General features: G+C 46.4%; 1 protein-coding gene across 1 annotated transcript in view; it reads right to left on the reverse strand.

The window, feature by feature from the left end:
* The window catches only part of LOC137436088 (CUB and sushi domain-containing protein 3-like), a 1,358,203-nt gene that overhangs the window by 150,282 nt on the left and 1,188,929 nt on the right, over positions 1–18,992 (reverse strand). The window contains exon 51 of the mRNA XM_078786463.1: positions 7,973–8,167. Coding sequence (XP_078642589.1) covers positions 7,973–8,167 — 195 coding nt within the window. The remainder of the gene's footprint in view (positions 1–7,972; positions 8,168–18,992) is intronic.

Consider the following 18,992-nt stretch of genomic DNA (forward strand, 5'->3'; position numbering starts at 1 on the left):
ATTGTGGGTGGAGTCAGGCGAACTGTCCAACCAATGGGTGGTACTCAGATGCACGCACGGCTCCTTTTATATTACATACTAGTACCCGACTGCAAAGCCGCAATGAGCCGGGGAAGCCAAAGCCTCTTGCCACTATTTTACCCATCACTATGGCATCAGTAAGTTCGGTAGTTGGTAGTAGGTAGGTGTAGTAGGTACCGTACCTAGTTCAAAATGACACCATTTGCATTCTGGATGAGATTAAAATTTATAAAATTTCCTTCTTGATTAATTCGGTGAATTCCGTCTCAACTTCGGATATTTCCGGCCGTGAAAAACTACCCCCAACGGCCTCGAGATTTCTAAAAAATAATTCTCCGTCAATTTTAGAATATCTGACGCCGTTTTCAGCGTCCGAAATGTGGTAATAAGCTTTTTTGAAATATTTTTTCAAATGCTCGAATCTCATTGGTTCCGGTAATTGGTGACGATTTTCGTTGAAGATAGCCAGGGCCCGTGTGTGCGCGGGGAACGAGGTTGGTCTTAAAGTATTTTAATTACAAATTAGAGGTGCATAAGATTGAGAATCAAACAAAGATGGGTGAAACAAACTCCTATTGAACTTTTTCGCAATTTTGTTATGCATACTTCCGCATCCGGAAGATGGCGGCCTCCATTGAGTGATTTGGTTTTTGAAATATTTTTTCAAATGCTCGAATCTTATTGGTTCCGGTGTTTGGTGACGATTTTCGTTGAAGATAACCAGGCCCGTGCAGGCCGAGGTTGGTCTTAAAGTATTTTAATTACAAATTAGAGGTGCATAGGTTTGTGAATCAAACAAAGACGGGTGAAACAAACTCCGATTGAACTTTTTTCAATTTGTTATGCATACTTCCGCATCCGCAAGATGGCGGCCTCCATTGAGCGATTTGGTGCGTCAAAGCTTCGAAATTCTCAAGGGATCCAGCAAAATCTGGCTTTTCAACATAATACGTACGCGTTCATTCACAACACCGGCTTCGCCGGCTATAACATTTCTGTGTCAGCAATTGTTGTCTATTTTGAAAACTCCTCATCTAAGGACAGGAAACAACTTTTGATTTTATTTTAGCCAAGAGGATAATTACCTGATATGATATTTCAGAGAGTTCATCAATGATTACGCATCGTGTGGCGAAGAAAAGCTGATTTCCGAAAGTCAAACTTCATGCGAATATCTGACAATCAGTATGAAGTTAATACACAAAGGAACAGGGCAAACTCGGCTGAGTAATGAAAACATTGCTCAATCTGTTTGCTTTGTAAAGCAAAAATTAGTTTGAACTCATTTATTTGGCAAAATTGCTCCAAATGAAATTTGGAGAAAATATTATGGGGTTGGCGAAGTCAATGATTAATCTTAGGATGACATTGAGGCACAGGTGTTTCACTCAGAGAGTGGTTAATGCATGGAATGGTCTCTCTAGAAAGGTGGTGGCAGCAGCGAATTGGATATAAACGAGGATTGGAGAGGTACCTAGAGGCAGTGTGCAGGCTTGATACACCTAATAATGGCCTTCTCCTGCATTGAAGTTCCTTGTGTGTGAATCTTCAGGAATATAAAATTCAGGAAAATTATTTCACAAGGATTCGTAAAGCTGGAAATTTAAAATGTTATAGTTAGGTTCTGAGTTTCTTCTCAGTTAGATACCATCTTCTGTGCTCTGGGAAACCATCTTCCAAGGCTAAGGAAACATTTTCTGGAATTGCATTATTTAACTGTTTTTGTTAATTGTTGATATTCACTACCTCCACCAACAAAGGTGGACACTGGACAGATGTTAGGTTTTCACCCATGTTCGTCTGTCTGTTTGCCTGTGAGCAGTACATCTCAAAAGGTTATGGATGCATTGTGACGACACTTGGTGGACAGGTTGGGTGTGTGACTAGGACAAATTGATTCGATTTTTGTGAAGATCCAGATCTGGATACGACAATGCTTTAAAGTGTCTCTTCACCATTGAGAGATATGGCCAAAAACGATATACAGTGGAGCACAATGATTAAAAATATTATGGACAGGTTCGGACGAAGCCTGGTGGACAGGTTGGGTGTTTGACAAGGAAGAATTGATTTGATTTTCCTATATGTGTGTGTGTGTGTGTGTGTGTGTGTGTGTATGTATGTATATATATATATATATATATATATATATATATATATATATATATATATATATATATATATATACAGTGAAACCTTGACTTACGAGTTTAATTCGTTCTGTGACCGAGCTCGTAACTCAATTTGCTCGTTTCTCAAATTAAATTTCCCCATTAAAAGGCATTGAAATGCTATTAATCCGTTCCAGCCCCCAAAAAACCACACCAATTTTTTTTGTTACGTGTTTATAAATAAGAAAAATGTACTTTATAAATAACAAATAATGTATAAACAAGCACGACCTCGTATATACTGTTCATAATAAAAGAGAATGTTGTAGCGACCCATGGGTCCCCCAAGCAAGACCGGCATCAGAATCTCCTTGCTCCAGCCGGTGACGTCACCGGCGGGGATCCCCGGCGCCAGGGTGGCTGGTCACGTGACCGCCAAAGCGTCCCGCGCGTGCGGGTATAATGAGCTACACCTGTGGATCACGTGACCACCGAAGCACGCCTCGCTTGAGAGGCGTGGCTTTCGGTTTCGGTTTGGGTTTTTGGTTTTGCTTTATAAGGCAGCCCGATAAACGGGCTTTTTAGTGTTCCCGAGTTGGTTTTACGAATAAACATCTTCTCGGACGAGTTTGTGCCTTGCCATCCTTTTATCTGTATTCTGCTGGAGTCCAGACTCCTTCAATGTAAAGAAATAAACTGGTTTTATTTCGTGTTGTGGCGGACACGAAAGCACTGACGTGGTGACATCACCCCGCACACCAAGTGGGGGTGGGCCACGCCGGGGAGAGGCGTGGCCTCAGGATATAGACAGGGCGCGCAGCCTTGAGCAGCTTAGTGCTGCAGTTTGAATAAAGACTCTTGTATGAACCGCGTTGTCCGCTTGCTCCTTGCGTAAGCATTAGCGCGCGCAGCATCGCGCTACAGTGTATTTACCTTGAAGACCAGACGAAGATGCTGGCGGAGGTGGAGGAGATAACTTTTGCCCTTTTCGCCACACTTTCCTCGCTTTCACTTGCAGGGCGTTTCAATAAAAACCTGTCCAACGAGGTTTGTTTCTTCCTCCCTTTCAAAATTCTCCATCTCTTCATGGATAGAGGTCCGGAGCTTTGAAATAATCGTAACGCAATTGGCTGGTGTTATAGCCTTTATCGACTCCTTCTGCTTCAAAATCGTACATATCGTAGAAGTACTACGATCGTACTGCCTCGCCAAGTCGACAACACGCACACCTCGCTCATGTTTTTCGACGATTGCGTGTTTTATATCCAAGCACATCATCCTCTTCTTCTTCTCAGTACTGCCCTTGGCACTCAATTTCTTAGGACCCATGGTTAAAACTAAGAAATTTTCCAAAATAAACAACATGCGAAAACAAAGCAGCAGCGATATACGGCAGAGATGCTTGCACGGCAAGATAACCACGTGACCGGAACGCTCGTTAGGCCACCTAGTGGCGGGTGGCGTAAGCTCGTAACTCAGATCTCGGCTCGCATCTCAAAGCAAAAAACCGCCCGAGCGACGGCTCGTATCTCGGAAAACTCGGAAGTTGGTGCACTCGTAAGTCAAGGTTTCACTGTATATGTATGTATATATATATATATATATATATATATATATATATATATATATATATATATATATATATATATATATATATATATATATATATATATATATATATATATACTGAAACGCAAAAGAAACTTACCACCTTTGAAACCTTTAAATATCAACAATAACACTGCGTGTAGTAAATGTGTGAACTTATTTGTGGACAATAGTGTCCTCGCTGTCAGACAAAACAGTCACGGATGGTCACTTGAACCTTCAATGGTCACTTCATAGCACAGCTGTTGAACAGCCGTTTTGACTGTCAGTGATTAGCCAAGGGGTACGGGATGATTTTAATGAGCTGCACGTGATGTCTTGATATTGGCTTTAAAAAGCCAGTGCAAAATGGGCATTTTGACCGAAAAATTTGACCATTTTGACCAACTTCAAAAAGACCAAAAACACAAAAGAAACTTACCACCTTTGAAACCTTTAAATATCAACAATAACACTGCGTATAGTAAATGTGTGAACTTATTTGTGGACAATAGCGTCCTCACTGTCAGACAAAACGGTCACGGGTGGTCACTTGAACTTTCAATGGTCACTTCATAGCACAGCTGTTGAACAGCCGTTTTGACTGTCAGTGATTAGCCAAGGGGTACGGGATGATTTTAATGAGCTGCACGTGATGTCTTGATATTGGCTTTAAAAAGGCCAGTGCAAAATGGGCATTTTGACCGAAATATTTGACCATTTTGACCAACTTCAAAAAGACCGAAAACGCAAAAGAAACTTACCACTTGTTTGAAATGTAATAAAATTGTAACAGTTCAAAATAAAACAAACCAACAATTGCTAATTGAAACATTGGCATTTTATTGATGACATGTCAAGTTTTTGACCAAGATACACCATCTCATCAGTTTGTTCAACAGTACAGAACAGCACAGAGTGCAATGTCAGTCCCCTTTCAATAGCGTGTATGGCCACCATTGTTTTGGATACAGGCAGTGCATCGTCGGCGTATACTGCCTACCAGTCTTTGGATGGATTGCTGCTGGATTCTGTCCCACTCAGTCCTCAATGTCTGAAGCAGCTCTGCCCGTGTCCTGGCCCTGCCAACTACGCATCTCCCAAGCTCATCCCACAGGTGCTCTATGGGATTCAGGTCAGGGGAGAGCGCAGGCCACTGCATGGTGTTGATGTTCTCGCCTTGGAGAAATGCAGTGGTAAAGCGAGCAGCATGGGGACGAGCGTTGTCATGCTGAAAGGTTCTCAGTTCTGGGTGGTCTAGCAGGAATGGCAGCAGATGAGGTCGCAGGATGTTATCCACATACCGCTGGGCGTTAAGATTCCCATCCACAACCACCAGTGGCGTCCTGTACCGGCCTGATATGGCGGCCCACACCATCACACTTGGGCCACCCCACCTGTTGGCTTGACGCACGCAACAATCGGCATATCGCTCGCCATTTCTTCTCCAGACACGCTCACGCCCATCAGGACTGTCCACACAGAACCTTGACTCATCGCTGAAAGCGACCTCGTTCCACTGCGCCAAGGTCCACCGCTGATGCTGCTGGCACCATCTCTGACGGTTGCGGCGATGGGCAACCGTCATCATGGGGCCTCTGTATGGTCTTCTGGCAGTCAGACCATAGTCATGCAGTCGTCTTCGTGCAGTATCATTGGAGATCCATGGGTTTGCACGCCCCGGAGTTTCTGCCGCAGTGCGGGATGCTGGACGGAATCGATCCCGCAGGTGACTTAGGACCATCTGCCTGTCCTGCCTTGCAGTGGTGACTCTTGGCCTCCCTGATCGAGGTCTGTCATCTGCAGAGTTGTGGAGGGTGTCTCTGTCCACCAGGGCCGATATTGTCTGGTGTGAACAGCCAAGGCGACGTGCCACCTCACGGTAGCTCAGTCCGCCTTGCAGCATGCCCAGGGCACGCTGCCGTTGATCCCTTGACAATCGTGGCATGTTGATTGAAATGCCCATTTTGCACTGGCCTTTTTAAAGCCAATATCAAGACATCACGTGCAGCTCATTAAAATCATCCCGTACCCCTTGGCTAATCACTGACAGTCAAAACGGCTGTTCAACAGCTGTGCTGTGATGTGACCATTGAAGGTTCAAGTGACCATCCATGACCGTTTTGTCTGTCAGTGAGGACACTATTGTCCACAAATAAGTTCACACATTTACTACACGCAGTGTTATTGTTGATATTTAAAGGTTTCAAAGGTGGTAAGTTTCTTTTGCGTTTCAGTATATATATATATATATATATATATATATATATATATATATATATATATATATATATATATATATATATATATATATATATATATATCATCTTGGCCTCCCTGATCGAGGGAGGCCAAGATGATATATATATATATATCATATATATATATATATATATATATGTGATGTTTTAATTGGACATATACATCGTATATGGCTCTCTTTATCTAAACTCTAAATTCCTTCCGCACAAGGTGTGGGTACCTCTGCTAGCAAATAAATAATCCATAATATCACAACATTAGGAGGGGCTTTAGAACAATGTCCCACTACCTATTGTGTTTGCAGCTCAATGGAGCATGTGGGATTCGCCAAATTTTTCCATAATCTGGTTGTCCAGGGCATATTTTCATTTTTTTTTTTTTTTTTGTATACAAGATCGAGGCTCGTGAAAGAGCGAAAATTAATCACACAGAAAGACAAACAGACACATAAAACAAATAACATCGGGAGCGGTAGACAAGATGGGGAGAGAGGGGGAAGGACACAAACACAACATTTGAGAGCAGGGACCGAGAGACATGGAGACATCGAGAGATCTGTGGGAGGGAGAGGGCTTTGGGGGGGAGGCATGTGAAGGGGCGAGGCATGTGAAGGGGGGGAGGCATGTGAAGGGGGGGGGGATTGTGAAGGTTCAAAATTACCACATCCACATTGCATCCATATTTAAACGCAGACAAAATGATCAAATACCCTGCTGTGATCAGCCATGGGAAATGAACTCACACCAATGAGGGCAATGGATCAAAACTTTACCCGCTCAATGATGAAACCGCTCCATAAAAAGCATTGTGATTGAACATGATAAACAGAAGTTGAGTGCAGTTACAGAAAACCCCAGATGAGGGTATGTTTCTTTTACATTGCATGTAGATTCGTGACCTTACAGTCTTTCCACAGTATTTGTTTTGTCATTCCAACAATTCCACTCTTGACATGAACAGATCACGTGTTTTTATACCCTAACGTACTCTTTGTCAATCTGTCCAGGTCGCCTCCCTCCGCTCTTTATTTCCCTTTCTTCCCACCGGTGGAATTGCCTTATGTTGTCAACTTGACCAATGTCTTTCATGTGGTAGTACCCCCATCACAACCTCGTGGCATCCATCTTGTCTATACCCCCTCCCATCCACAGTTTATATTCCACCTAACCCTGGTTATATGCTTGTCCCATGACTATCTGTTTCTCAGCACCTCCACTGTTACAGTTTAGTCTGAAAGTGACAAAAGTGAGGTTTTTGTGGTGGCCTAGTGCTAAGGTCTCAAGCACAGTACATCACATCTTCTTCTTCTCTTCTTCTTCTTCTCCACCGCCTCTTCCCTTTATAAGGGGTGAGGTCCGATGGTACTAACCTTCTGCCCTGCCTTGACCACAATACTCCTCCACTCCCCTCCGTCCGCAGGCAACTCTATCCACTCTCCAACCATCACCACTTTACTGATATTCCTCTTTCACACAATCCTCCCATCTTAAACGTTGTCTACCTCTTTTCCTCCTACCTTGCTTTCTCAACCTATCCGCTCTCTTTGCCATTCTCTCTTCCCCCATCCGCACCAAGTGTCCACACCATCTCAACCGGCACTTCACCAATCTCATCAAGCTCATCTGCACAACATTCTCCTCCCTCAGTTCATCTATCCTCCTTCTATCCACTCTCTTCACTCCGGCAATACTCCTGACCCAGTTGTTATCACAAACCCACATCAAAATTACCACATTGCTATTTACTTGTTGATTTTAAAAACTCCCAATAAAAACAGCTGACTCACTAAATGCCTTCAGAGTGGAAGCTCGACCTGACCCATGAGGTTTGGCCTACATGCTATATGCTAGACTATACTATGTGTTTGTCTTCATTCCCTGAGAGCAATCTGGACACAAAAAATACTAACACTGAAAAGGTAGCACCATTCACATCCTCCAACTCAATAAAAAAAACCTGGACAACTTGTGTCAGGACTTGGCCTGTGGTACCTGTACACTTTGGCCTTTCTTCGTCCCAGCTCCAAATCCCACTTGTCGTGCAATAGGAGATACGAGGCCCAGAAAGAGAATATCCTGGCAGGCAGTAGAACACCAGACAAGAACCGACGTCTCTTCCAGAACCATTCAACAGTCTCCAACCACCGTGCTCCAGCCAGAAGGAGCCGAGATCCAGGCAGCTTATCACTACCGATTGAGAAGGGAAACAGAATGACATTATATACATTGTCTTCCATCATGCATGGGCATCCTCAAGCACAATCACAAGTCTTTTTAAAGATCAGAAATTAAATTAATGTAAAATGAGGTCAATTAATGGTTCTACTACTACTATGTTTAAAAATGTGGAATTCGCCATAAACAAGGCTGAGAACCACTAAATATGAAGAGCTACAAAGGAAAAGAAGAAGAGGATAAACTGGCAGAACCAAGGAAACCTCTTCATAGGACCACTTCTACTACCACCACCGCCATCTTTATATGGCTCCAATGAATCCCACCATCTTGCGTGGTTTAGTACAGGGTGCAGATTAGCCTGTCTTTTTTTAACTGGCTGGGCAGGCCTGACGTTCAACTAGAACTGGTTATTGTAAGATTTGAATTTGTTCAGGGTGTTGGCAATACCTCAACTGCTCTTCATGAAACACATTGTGGGGTCATCAACATCAACCAATTCATGCTGTCATATGAGTCCTAGCTTAAGGGATGGCAAACCTTTTGATAAAACACCCGACCTTCCAAGCACCAATCAGATGTTTATAGTGACGTCAGGAATGGAACCTGGGCTAGACGGCTCAAAGGTAAGTGTGCAATCCTGCAGACTATTTGTTTTACCCTCATACTACAGGGTGGGCTATTTTTCTATTCTCAGTTTTGAACCCCTGTATTTATTTTGCTTCGAAACGAAATCAAACAAAATATTTACAGGATATAGGTAAATATTTCAAGTTTTTGTGGTAAAAACTGTTGAATCCAGAAGTGTACAAAATGAGTTATTAATTTTGACGTGATTTTCAAGCAGTGTGTGCAACTTTTGCGATATACGCTAAACCATTTTGCGTCGCATTCCGACGGCAATTTCTCCAAAAGCTGCTTGAATCCGCTCTTTAGGTTCTTGAATGTTTGCGGGTTGAGTTGCGTAAACCTTGCCCTCTAAGGCAACTCAAACGCAATTTTCTCCCCTGAAAACCATTCAAAATTATTAACAAACGGTCTAATTTGAAGAAGGTTTTTTGCCAATCAGAAAGTAAGTGTCAAAAATAGGTAGGCAAATGGTTTCATTCAACCGATCATAAACATTCAAACATAGAAGAAGACAGAAATGGCAGCAAAATAGTACGTTGTATTATAATTAAATTGTGTACCAGTTAACATGCTGTAAGCCTGGTGTTGGCTTAGCGGTTAGGGTGCCGGCTAGGGTTCTTAGGATCCTGGGTTCGAATCCCGGTCGATCGCTGAATTAACGCCAGGGGGGTTGACTCAGCCTGTCATCCTGCCGAGGTCGGCAAATTGAGTATCAGCTTGCTGGGACGAATGATCCCGGTGTGTACCCCGATTTAGAATAGGTACACCGTATCCCTGCACATCGTAAGAGGCGACTAAGGGTTGGCGTCAGGAAGGGCATCCGGCCATAAAAACATTGTCTCAAAAAGGGAACCATGAGGTGATCGGGCCCGCAAGGCTAACCCCCGCTTTTGTGGGGAAAAATGGCCTTAAAACGATCATTCATTCATTCATTCACGAGTTGACATGATGAAAATTGACATTATAAGAAAAGACAGACAAAGTCACAAACAGATTTGATAACTACAAGTCAAAGAGGCTAAACCATCTACATTATACATATGACAGTGTAAACAATAAAAAAAAAGTAAACGCATTGAACATTTGGACGTCTAACATACTGAGGAATAACAAGGAATACAAACAAAAATCATGATAAAATAACATGACATAAGGCAGGATAAATTAAAGCAAGGTAAATACAGCAAACAGCAGGGGAAGGATTAAAGAATATGTGCATCAGAATCAGCAAAATACATTAAAAAGATATACATGTAATTAGTTTGAACAGAAAAAATGTTAAAAGAGGACGTCGTTGAAAGCAATGTACCAGTATATTGTTGCGGATATGGGATTTGGCCTCCATATCCGCTTGTAAATATTCCCCTATTTCCCCAATACTCCCCAACTATCCCCAATCCCCCATTCCCTAGTCCCATTGTCTGTAAACAACACTCTGTAGAACCGACCTTCCCCTTTTTCCCCCATTAAATGTCGTGCCCAGGTTCACCGCATCTCACGTAGACAACTATAGGACATCTTGCTAGTTATTCTTAGTCTATGTCAGTTAAGGACTCGTTTCCATTAATTCTGACTCTTCGTTGCACCAGAATGTGATTGTATGGCACCAGTAGTGAGTTTAGGACCTCCCCATACCTCCTCCCATCTTCCTCATGAAACAACAACAACAACAACTACAACAACAGCGCGCGGGGAGTGTGCGTCCTCACTCCGGCTTGGTTAGCCGCCATTGCCCATGTGCGCCGACGGGGTTACCACGAAGGGGCTGACTGTCGGCCCCTCGTCAAGGGCGGAGCCCGGTAACCCCCCGCACCCAATAAGAAGCAACGGGCCGATTCCATCTGGGGCGGAGCTAACGAGCCGAGGGCGTGTCACTCCCCGCTGGATATACGCAGCCACTTACCGGACGTGACGTCAGATGCGCCCCCAGCTTGGAAAGAGAAGTCGCCACCTCCGAGCGCTGAGAGACCTCCCGCATCTCTGGACCGGACCGGGTCGATTCTGCCCCTGAGCCAAGGTGCACCTTGAGCCTCGACTACCTGCCCTTCCTTGCCATCAATCCCTGTGTGAGTCAGTTTTGTCCTGTTTATCTGTGGTCTGTCGGGGCTACTATAAGACCGTGATTAAGTGCCCACCTTCCTATGCTGTCCCTCTTGTCCTTGTAATCTAAACGTTCCGCATATCCCATATTATAACCTCCTCCGGAGGTCTTGAGAACTGTACCCTTGGTGTCGTGTTATTTAACCCAGCCGTTGTGTCCTTTCCTTCATTGATCTAGCGTAGCGCGACTCGGCCAACGTTTGAGTATAATCGGGTAAACTGTGCAGACGCGGTCATACCAAACCGCTCGGTAAACTAACATCCAAAACCGCGTCTGTAACATTTGGTGTCGGGAAGTGGGATTCGATCCGGAGCGCGTTTCACGCGCTCAAAATTATAACAGCGAAATTTGATTGTGTTTTACAAAAAAAAATAAAAACCTGAATTTTGAAAGTCGCGCTATGGCAGACCAAGACGGCTGGGTTCCGGTAGAAGAGAGTGAGGCAGGGTCGATCCAGGACCAAATTGAGGGACAAGAGGAGAGCGAAGCAGTGAGGGTAGCAGATTCGCAAAATAGCGTCGTCGCGCACGGGGTTACGGGCGCGCGAAATGGCGCCTCGCACATGGCCACGGCGCCCACGCCCGCGACCGTAGTAGCGCCGCTGGTAAATTTGGACCTTTTTTTCATACAAATGAAGGCCCTTATGGCCCAGAATAGCGAGAAAATGAGGGAGGAAATGAGGGCTCAGAGTGAGCAATTAGGGGTAATGAGGGACGGAATGAGGGCTGATAGTGAGCGATTAGAGGGCCAAATGGGGGCAATGAGGGACGAAGCGAGGGGTACCGGTGAGGCATTAGACAATGGGATAAAAGAGGTAAAGAATGGGTTAATGGGGGTAGAAAACAGAATGGCCGCTCAAGAGAATCAAATGGAAGGGATGCAAAAGGGGTTAGAGGGGTTAGAAAACAGGATGGAAGGCAAATTGAGGGACATGAGGGACCAAGCGGAAAGGGAAGTTAAACAAATGGGGCAGCAGATAGAGGGGGTCAGAATGGGGGTAGAAACTAAACTGGATGCTCACAGGGAGGAAATGGAGCAGATGAGGGTGGCATCTGGGCAGGAGATGCAAGTGATGGGAGAAGAGATCAGAAGAGGTGTGAGTGAGGAGGTCGGAGGAGTGCGCGAGGAGGTGAGGCACTGTAAGGAGCACATGGAGAAGGAGGTGAGAAAGGGGGCTGTAAAGTTACAAGGGGGTATAGAGGACCTGACGCAGGAGGTGGAACAGCTGACGGAGGGACAAAAAGGACTAACGGAGCAGGTTCAAAGGAACACTGCGGTATTAGGAGGGTTAAAGGCGACACAGAAAGAACTAAAAGATGACTTGATAGCGACGAAGAGGGAATGTCAGATGGTACGTGAGGGACTGACAACGAGGTTGGACGAGGTGACAGAGGTAATGGAGACGAAGGACCGGCAGGTGAGGACGCACATGGAAACGGTCAAGGTAGCCTTAGAGGACGAACTTGAGGAGACGTACCGGGACATAAAAGAGGTGAAGCAGAAATTAGAAGAAGTGGAAGAAGGGGTGAGCGAAATTAAGAAGCGACGGAGAGAGGATAAGAAAGAGATAAAAGAGGAGGTAAAAGAATTGGTCCAAAGTCTGTGTTTGGATCGTGATGATGTGCTCATTAACCGGATGAGGGATTCGCAGGTGATGGAGGAGAAGCGAAGAGGAAGAGGACCCGGTTTAAGTGGTGACCAATATGGTCGTGCGTATGATGCGCCAGGGGATTTAAGGAGCTTGGGGGTCGAGATAGACCCGGGTGTTCGTGAGAGGCCGTTGGTGAAGTGTGCGACAGGTCTGGTGTGCGAAAAAGGAGGTGTGCAAGAAAGTCTGACTCTGGGGTGTGTGAGGAAAAAGTGCGTGCCAAGGAGTGAGGGTGCTGGCGAGAGTGAGTCGGTCGTAGCGCGTGTGCGAGGGAGCACATGGAAGCGCGGTGTGGTAAGTGTTACAGAGGGCGTGACGGGAGAGTGTGCGCGAGAGAGGTGTGTAACGGACGGGTGCATGAGGAAAGAGTGCGCTGTCGAGAGTAAGGGTGAGTGCGTTGTCAAGAGAGGAGGTGAGAGTAGTAAGAGTGACACGGAGCGTGAGTTGGTTGTGACAGGTGAGAAAGGAAGCACACCTGGAATGGTAGAGCGTGAGTGGGAATGCACGCTGGAATTGGTAGTGAGGCACGTGGTTGGGTGTGCGAATGAGAGCACACCTGTGATTGTCACAGAGGAGGTGACCGAGGAGGGGGCGCGAAGAGGTGTGTTGGTGAGGTGTGCGAGCGGCGAATGTGTGCCAAGGTGTTCGGTGGTCAGGTGTGTGACCAAGGCTGGGAGTGGAATGAGGGTACCTGGGTGTGTAAGGAAAGGTACGAGGAGCATGGAGACGGCTGGATGTGTGAGCAAGGAACGGGCTGCGGGGTGTAAGCATGCAGGTGAAGCATCGACGTTAAACGGGTTAGCGGTTAGAGCGACTTTTAGCCGAATCGGGCCCTCGGTGCGTGCTGGGCCTCGCTTTGAACGGCCGCGTCCGTGCTCCACTAGGCGGAGCGGGCGGCTGGATAGGAAAGGTCGTCATGGCGACCACTTTTTGTTGAGGCATTCCGGCAGGTCGAGATCGAGCCATGGGATGGCTCCGTGCCGAGAAGGTGCGTGGGATCTCGGCCCGGGTAAACCTCCTTCCCTGCACCGAGTGCCGGACGCATCCAGCCACTGGCGCAGAACAACCCGCATTCATGGCTTGGCTTTACGAAGCCGGGCTTTGGACAGGAATTGGCGCACCGAGAGGCATTAGTGAGTAGACTGTGTGATGAGGATAGTGTTTTGGCCCCAAAATTAGAGAAAAACAAAATTTGATGATTGGCAAAGGAGTGGCAGTAATGATTGGCAGATGATGGGTAGTGATTGGCAAATTTTTGATTTGTTGAAATTTGATGTGCAAAATTGGTAGTGGGAGATGCCCGATGTGGTGGGATGGCAACTCTGTCATCCCTCACAGAAGTGGGGCAAAGGAGCACTAGATTATGGGGTTGATGGCAGTGAAAACTAGCCCGGGTGGGTTAGGTTATATTGTGTGTAGGGATCTAGAGAGATGACATTAGGTAACGTTAAGGTTAGTTAGTGACAATGACACCTGTAGTGGGGACGCAGGTAGTTTAGTGTGGATGATAATGACGTGGGAGCGCAATAGTTTAAAGGGACGACTGGGAAGCGCAAGTTTCAGAGGGGAGTAGTTAGATGAGATGATGCTGTGTGAGAACTGAACAGGTGTGTGGAGCAGTGTGGAGCAGTGAGTGTTGTGGATCAGCGCGAATGCGCTTGGGGAGAGAAGGGTGCAGGCGGCACCAAGAGTGAGAGCACAGGTGTGCAAGTACAGGTGTGTGGAGAGAGTTGGAGTAAGTGGTACGGAGTGGTGTGCATGGTGCGAAGGTGTGAATGGGGGAAGAGTGGACCCCCATCACGGATACCCGGGGCGGGTAGTGTAAGTGTTAGGTAGAGGGTATAGGTAAATTGTGGTTGGATATTGGCATTTGTGGTGCGGTTGCAGAATGGTATTGTGGATGGGTGCATTAGTGTTGTGGAAATGGCTGGGCGTGTAGCCTGTTAGCCTGTTAGTGTGTGTAGTTGGTTGGGCACTCCACCACTGTGAGGATGTCGGCCAGGTGAGGCCGCAGGTTGGCTCTGGGAGCCGTTAGTGTCAGTGGGGCCCGAGGATCCGGAGGACGGACCCGGGTAGCCCAGTGCGAGAGAGGGCACCGAGTGGGGAGAGCGCCAGAGGGCCTTCCCCAGGTAGTTAGGTTAGGGTAAGGAGCAGGTAAGCTCGGAGGCAACTGCAGTGGTGGAGGTGTGCAGGTGGGTAGACCCGCTGGGAGAGGTACACGCCACAGCCCGGAAATTGTGCGAGGGCACCGGGAGGTGAATCGGGGGAGTGAGACCCCAAGTTGAAAAGCACCACAGTTTGGTCAATGGGAATTGGTTTTTAGAACCCAGAGTGTAAGTTGGCCAATGGATTGGCAGGGAAAGACCCCGGGTAATGTAAAGTTGTTAAAGTCATTTAGGAAATAGTTAGGATTGATGAACCTGTCGCACCATACGCAGCCACTTACCTGTGGTGATGATGACTCCACACCTGTGTTTTCTTTGTTTTGTGTTGCAGGAAGTGAGAATTGCTGTGTGGATTGGTGAGAAGCATCACGACGTGGATGAGACATTGGGGTGATTCCATCTCTCCCTCCCTAGGAGGGACTGATGATGAATTGGTGATGGCAAATTATGATGAGTTGGAGATGGCAAATTTTGATGAGAGTTGGAAATGGCAAATTTGATTGGTTAGGAGGGAGAGAAGACGAATTTGGTTTATGGGAGGAACGGGGAAGACAGTAGGGACGGTTGTTGATTTGTAAAGTAGATGTTTATGGGTAGTGTTGTGTTTTGTGGATACAGTAAGGGGTAAGGGAGGGGCAATGTAGGTTACCTGGTGGGGGGGGGGGGGGGGGCGTACGGTAGGAACGTACCTGTCTCACCTGGTTCCCATGTGCCCCCAGTGTGCATCACCTTGTATTGCGTGCACTTTTGCGCCCTTACCACCTTACTCACTTGTTTTCTTCTTTTGTCTCCCACCTCCGAGGATCTGGCTTTGGGGCAGAGAGAGAGGAGAGAGAGGTGCTGGCTCCGCAGTTGTGGGCCTGCACTTTCGCTGCTTGCTGCCGGGATCGATACACCATATGGACCGCAATGTTTGTGGCCGCCCACCATGGACCGCAGTTCTTTAGCGGGCAAGCACCACCCGTTGATGGACCTATGGGTCAACGTGGCACCTATGCCATACAGGTGAACCACTTTTAGTTGGCCCCCTGACGGCCACAATACAGAAATGGACGCGGTTGGCGCCTTTCTTTATTTTTGAAAGAAGCAGAAGGCCAAGTGCACCACATGAAGGCAAGACCAGCGGCAGAACATCGGCCGGCTGCGACACCACCGGTGATTTATAAACACTTTATTGGTGCACCGGATGGTGCTGACTGTGTTATGGGGTGGTGCTTTTGGTGCTTGGATGGGGTGCTCTGCACATTATTAAAGGCCGTAAGGCCACAGAGCACTCGTGGGTTGGTGTATCGATGCTGGCATGCGTGCTCTCTCTATGCATAACATCTGCATGTGTTCCTCCAAAAACAGGTCCTGGATCGTAGTGTAAATATCAGCGTAGTCTTGTAAATAATGCTCCCTACCGGCTGTATGTTTAGTTTGCGAATTCTTTCCGCGATTCGGTTATCCTGTGGGTGTGTTTCTGTGAGGAGAAGGGTGCAACGTCGCAGGGGGACATATTTACTCGTTTGTGAATATCTGTAAAACTGTCGCACTCAGGGTAGAGTTAATAGTAGAGGGAACTACATCTGAGTGCCACACTAAAGTAGGTAAAAATTTATCGGGTCGGGACGCCCCGAGGGTAGAGAAGGGTGCAATGTTGCGGATATGGGATTTGGCCTCCATATCCGCTTGTAAATATTCCCCTATTTCCCCAATACTCCCCAACTATCCCCAATCCCCCATTCCCTAGTCCCATTGTCTGTAAACAACACTCTGTAGAACCGACCTTCCCCTTTTTCCCCCATTAAATGTCGTGCCCAGGTTCACCGCATCTCACATAGACAACTATAGGACATCTTGCTAGTTATTCTTAGTCTATGTCAGTTAAGGACTCGTTTCCATTAATTCTGACTCTTCGTTGCACCAGAATGTGATTGTATGGCACCAGTAGTGAGTTTAGGACCTCCCCATACCTCCTCCCATCTTCCTCATGAAACAACAACAACAACAACTACAACAACAGCGCGCGGGGAGTGTGCGTCCTCACTCCGGCTTGGTTAGCCGCCATTGCCCATGTGCGCCGACGGGGTTACCACGAAGGGGCTGACTGTCGGCCCCTCGTCAAGGGCGGAGCCCGGTAACCCCCCGCACCCAATAAGAAGCAACGGGCCGATTCCATCTGGGGCGGAGCTAACGAGCCGAGGGCGTGTCACTCCCCGCTGGATATACGCAGCCACTTACCGGACGTGACGTCAGATGCGCCCCCAGCTTGGAAAGAGAAGTCGCCACCTCCGAGCGCTGAGAGACCTCCCGCATCTCTGGACCGGACCGGGTCGATTCTGCCCCTGAGCCAAGGTGCACCTTGAGCCTCGACTACCTGCCCTTCCTTGCCAGCAATCCCTGTGTGAGTCAGTTTTGTCCTGTTTATCTGTGGTCTGTCGGGGCTACTATAAGACCGTGATTAAGTGCCCACCTTCCTATGCTGTCCCTCTTGTCCTTGTAATCTAAACGTTCCACATATCCCATATTATAACCTCCTCCGGAGGTCTTGAGAACTGTACCCCTGGTGTCGTGTCATTTAACCCAGCCGTTGTGTCCTTTCCTTCATTGATCTAGCGTAGCGCGACTCGGCCAACGTTTGAGTATAATCGGGTAAACTGTGCAGACGCGGTCATACCAAACCGCTCGGTAAACTAACATCCAAAACCGCGTCTGTAACAATATTATTCATTCAGAATTTTAACAAAGTATGGTATAGCGCTATTTTTGTACCGTTGGGTTTTACATGTGATTTGTGAGAGTTGAGATGAATTTCTGAGAGTGTATGGTGTCCTATCCTGTCTGAGGTCTGGAAGCCAATGTCTAAACTCATTAGATGTCAGCAAATGGCCTGGGAATCTCAGACAAATTTCAAACCTGCGTTGTTTGAAGGTTTACATATCACAAAACTGAAGGGCCTGATAATTATGAATGTATGATGGACCTGGAATGATTTGGACATCCCTTTTCTGAACCTGTTCCAGGTCGTTACTTTGGCGGATTGCGAGACCGGCATTCTAAACTGGAACAGCACACTCTAAAAGTGATCTAACATCACCTTTGTAAATGGTGAGCAAATCTTCCACGGCTAAGTTAAACATTTTCAGCATCTTCAACATAAACATCTTTCCATTTGCCCTGGTGACAATATTGCGAATGTGAAGATTCCACTTCAGATCAGATGAGATGATAACACCCAGTATTTTCGTATGATCAACCTTCTGCAGTACAGTCGCTTGGATAGTAAATTGAGGCCTTGGAGGAGGTTGTTTCATGAAACAAACTTCCATAACGGTACACTTGTCACTTCATGTTATTTTTAATTGCCCATTGAGTAAAGATATTTAAGGCAGATTGTAGTGTCATATTAAGTTGCCTGCCCCTTGAATTCTCAATCAGTGTCATGTCATCAACATACATACTTTAGGGCTAGGATATGAGCACAGTCATCAAGCTGAGTCATTGCATCATTGATTTGAGCTAAAAAACAGAGAGGGCCCAATTTGGCACCCAGTAGTACCCCTGCACGGAATGTTCCATTTACAGACAAGGTACCGTTGTATCGAACACATTGAGCTCTTTTATCCAAGAAACTACATATCCAAGGAATTAGGGCAGGCCTGACACCCATTTTAATTAACTTTGTTACAACCAAATTGTGATTTATCAAATCAAAAGCTTTAGTCCCCAACCACCGTGCTCCACGTGCTTTAGAAAAATCCAACCACCGTGCTTTAGAAAAATCAGTTACAACCACCGAGCTGTGACTCCACACGCGGGTATTTTTGACAAACCTCGTCCATTTTCTGGCAACCCTCGGATCGTTTGGCCATTGGTGCGGCATGAAACATCCCGATTTGTATTACGATAACCACCATCAACCCTGCATATTTGTAGAACTTCGAAAATTATTTGCCATCGAGTTAAAGTGTACCGGAACGAAACCCCGTAAACAATAAAACAGTGGAGGTCAGATTCAAGGCTTCACAGCTAATCATGAAGAGCAAGAAGATTTAGACTTAAAATCGCAAAATTACCCACTTTATAAATCGGAAATTGGAAAAAGACATCATATCTATGTTATAGGCTACCAAGGGATAGATTAGCGTCGAGGTGGTCTGATCGTTTAGGTTCCCCTTTAAGAAAGCCCCACAAGAAGAAATTGCACATGCCCACTTTGGGTCACCAGGTCCGCGAATGGCTCAAAAAGACTTTTCTTGACCCGTGGATGGGTCGCGGTTCACCCAATATTTTCTTCGCCCGCTCATTCGC

The sequence above is a fragment of the Myxine glutinosa genome, chromosome 11, assembly GCF_964187855.1.
Source record: "Myxine glutinosa chromosome 11, kmMyxGlut1.1, whole genome shotgun sequence".
Taxonomy (NCBI): Eukaryota; Metazoa; Chordata; class Myxini; order Myxiniformes; family Myxinidae; genus Myxine; species Myxine glutinosa.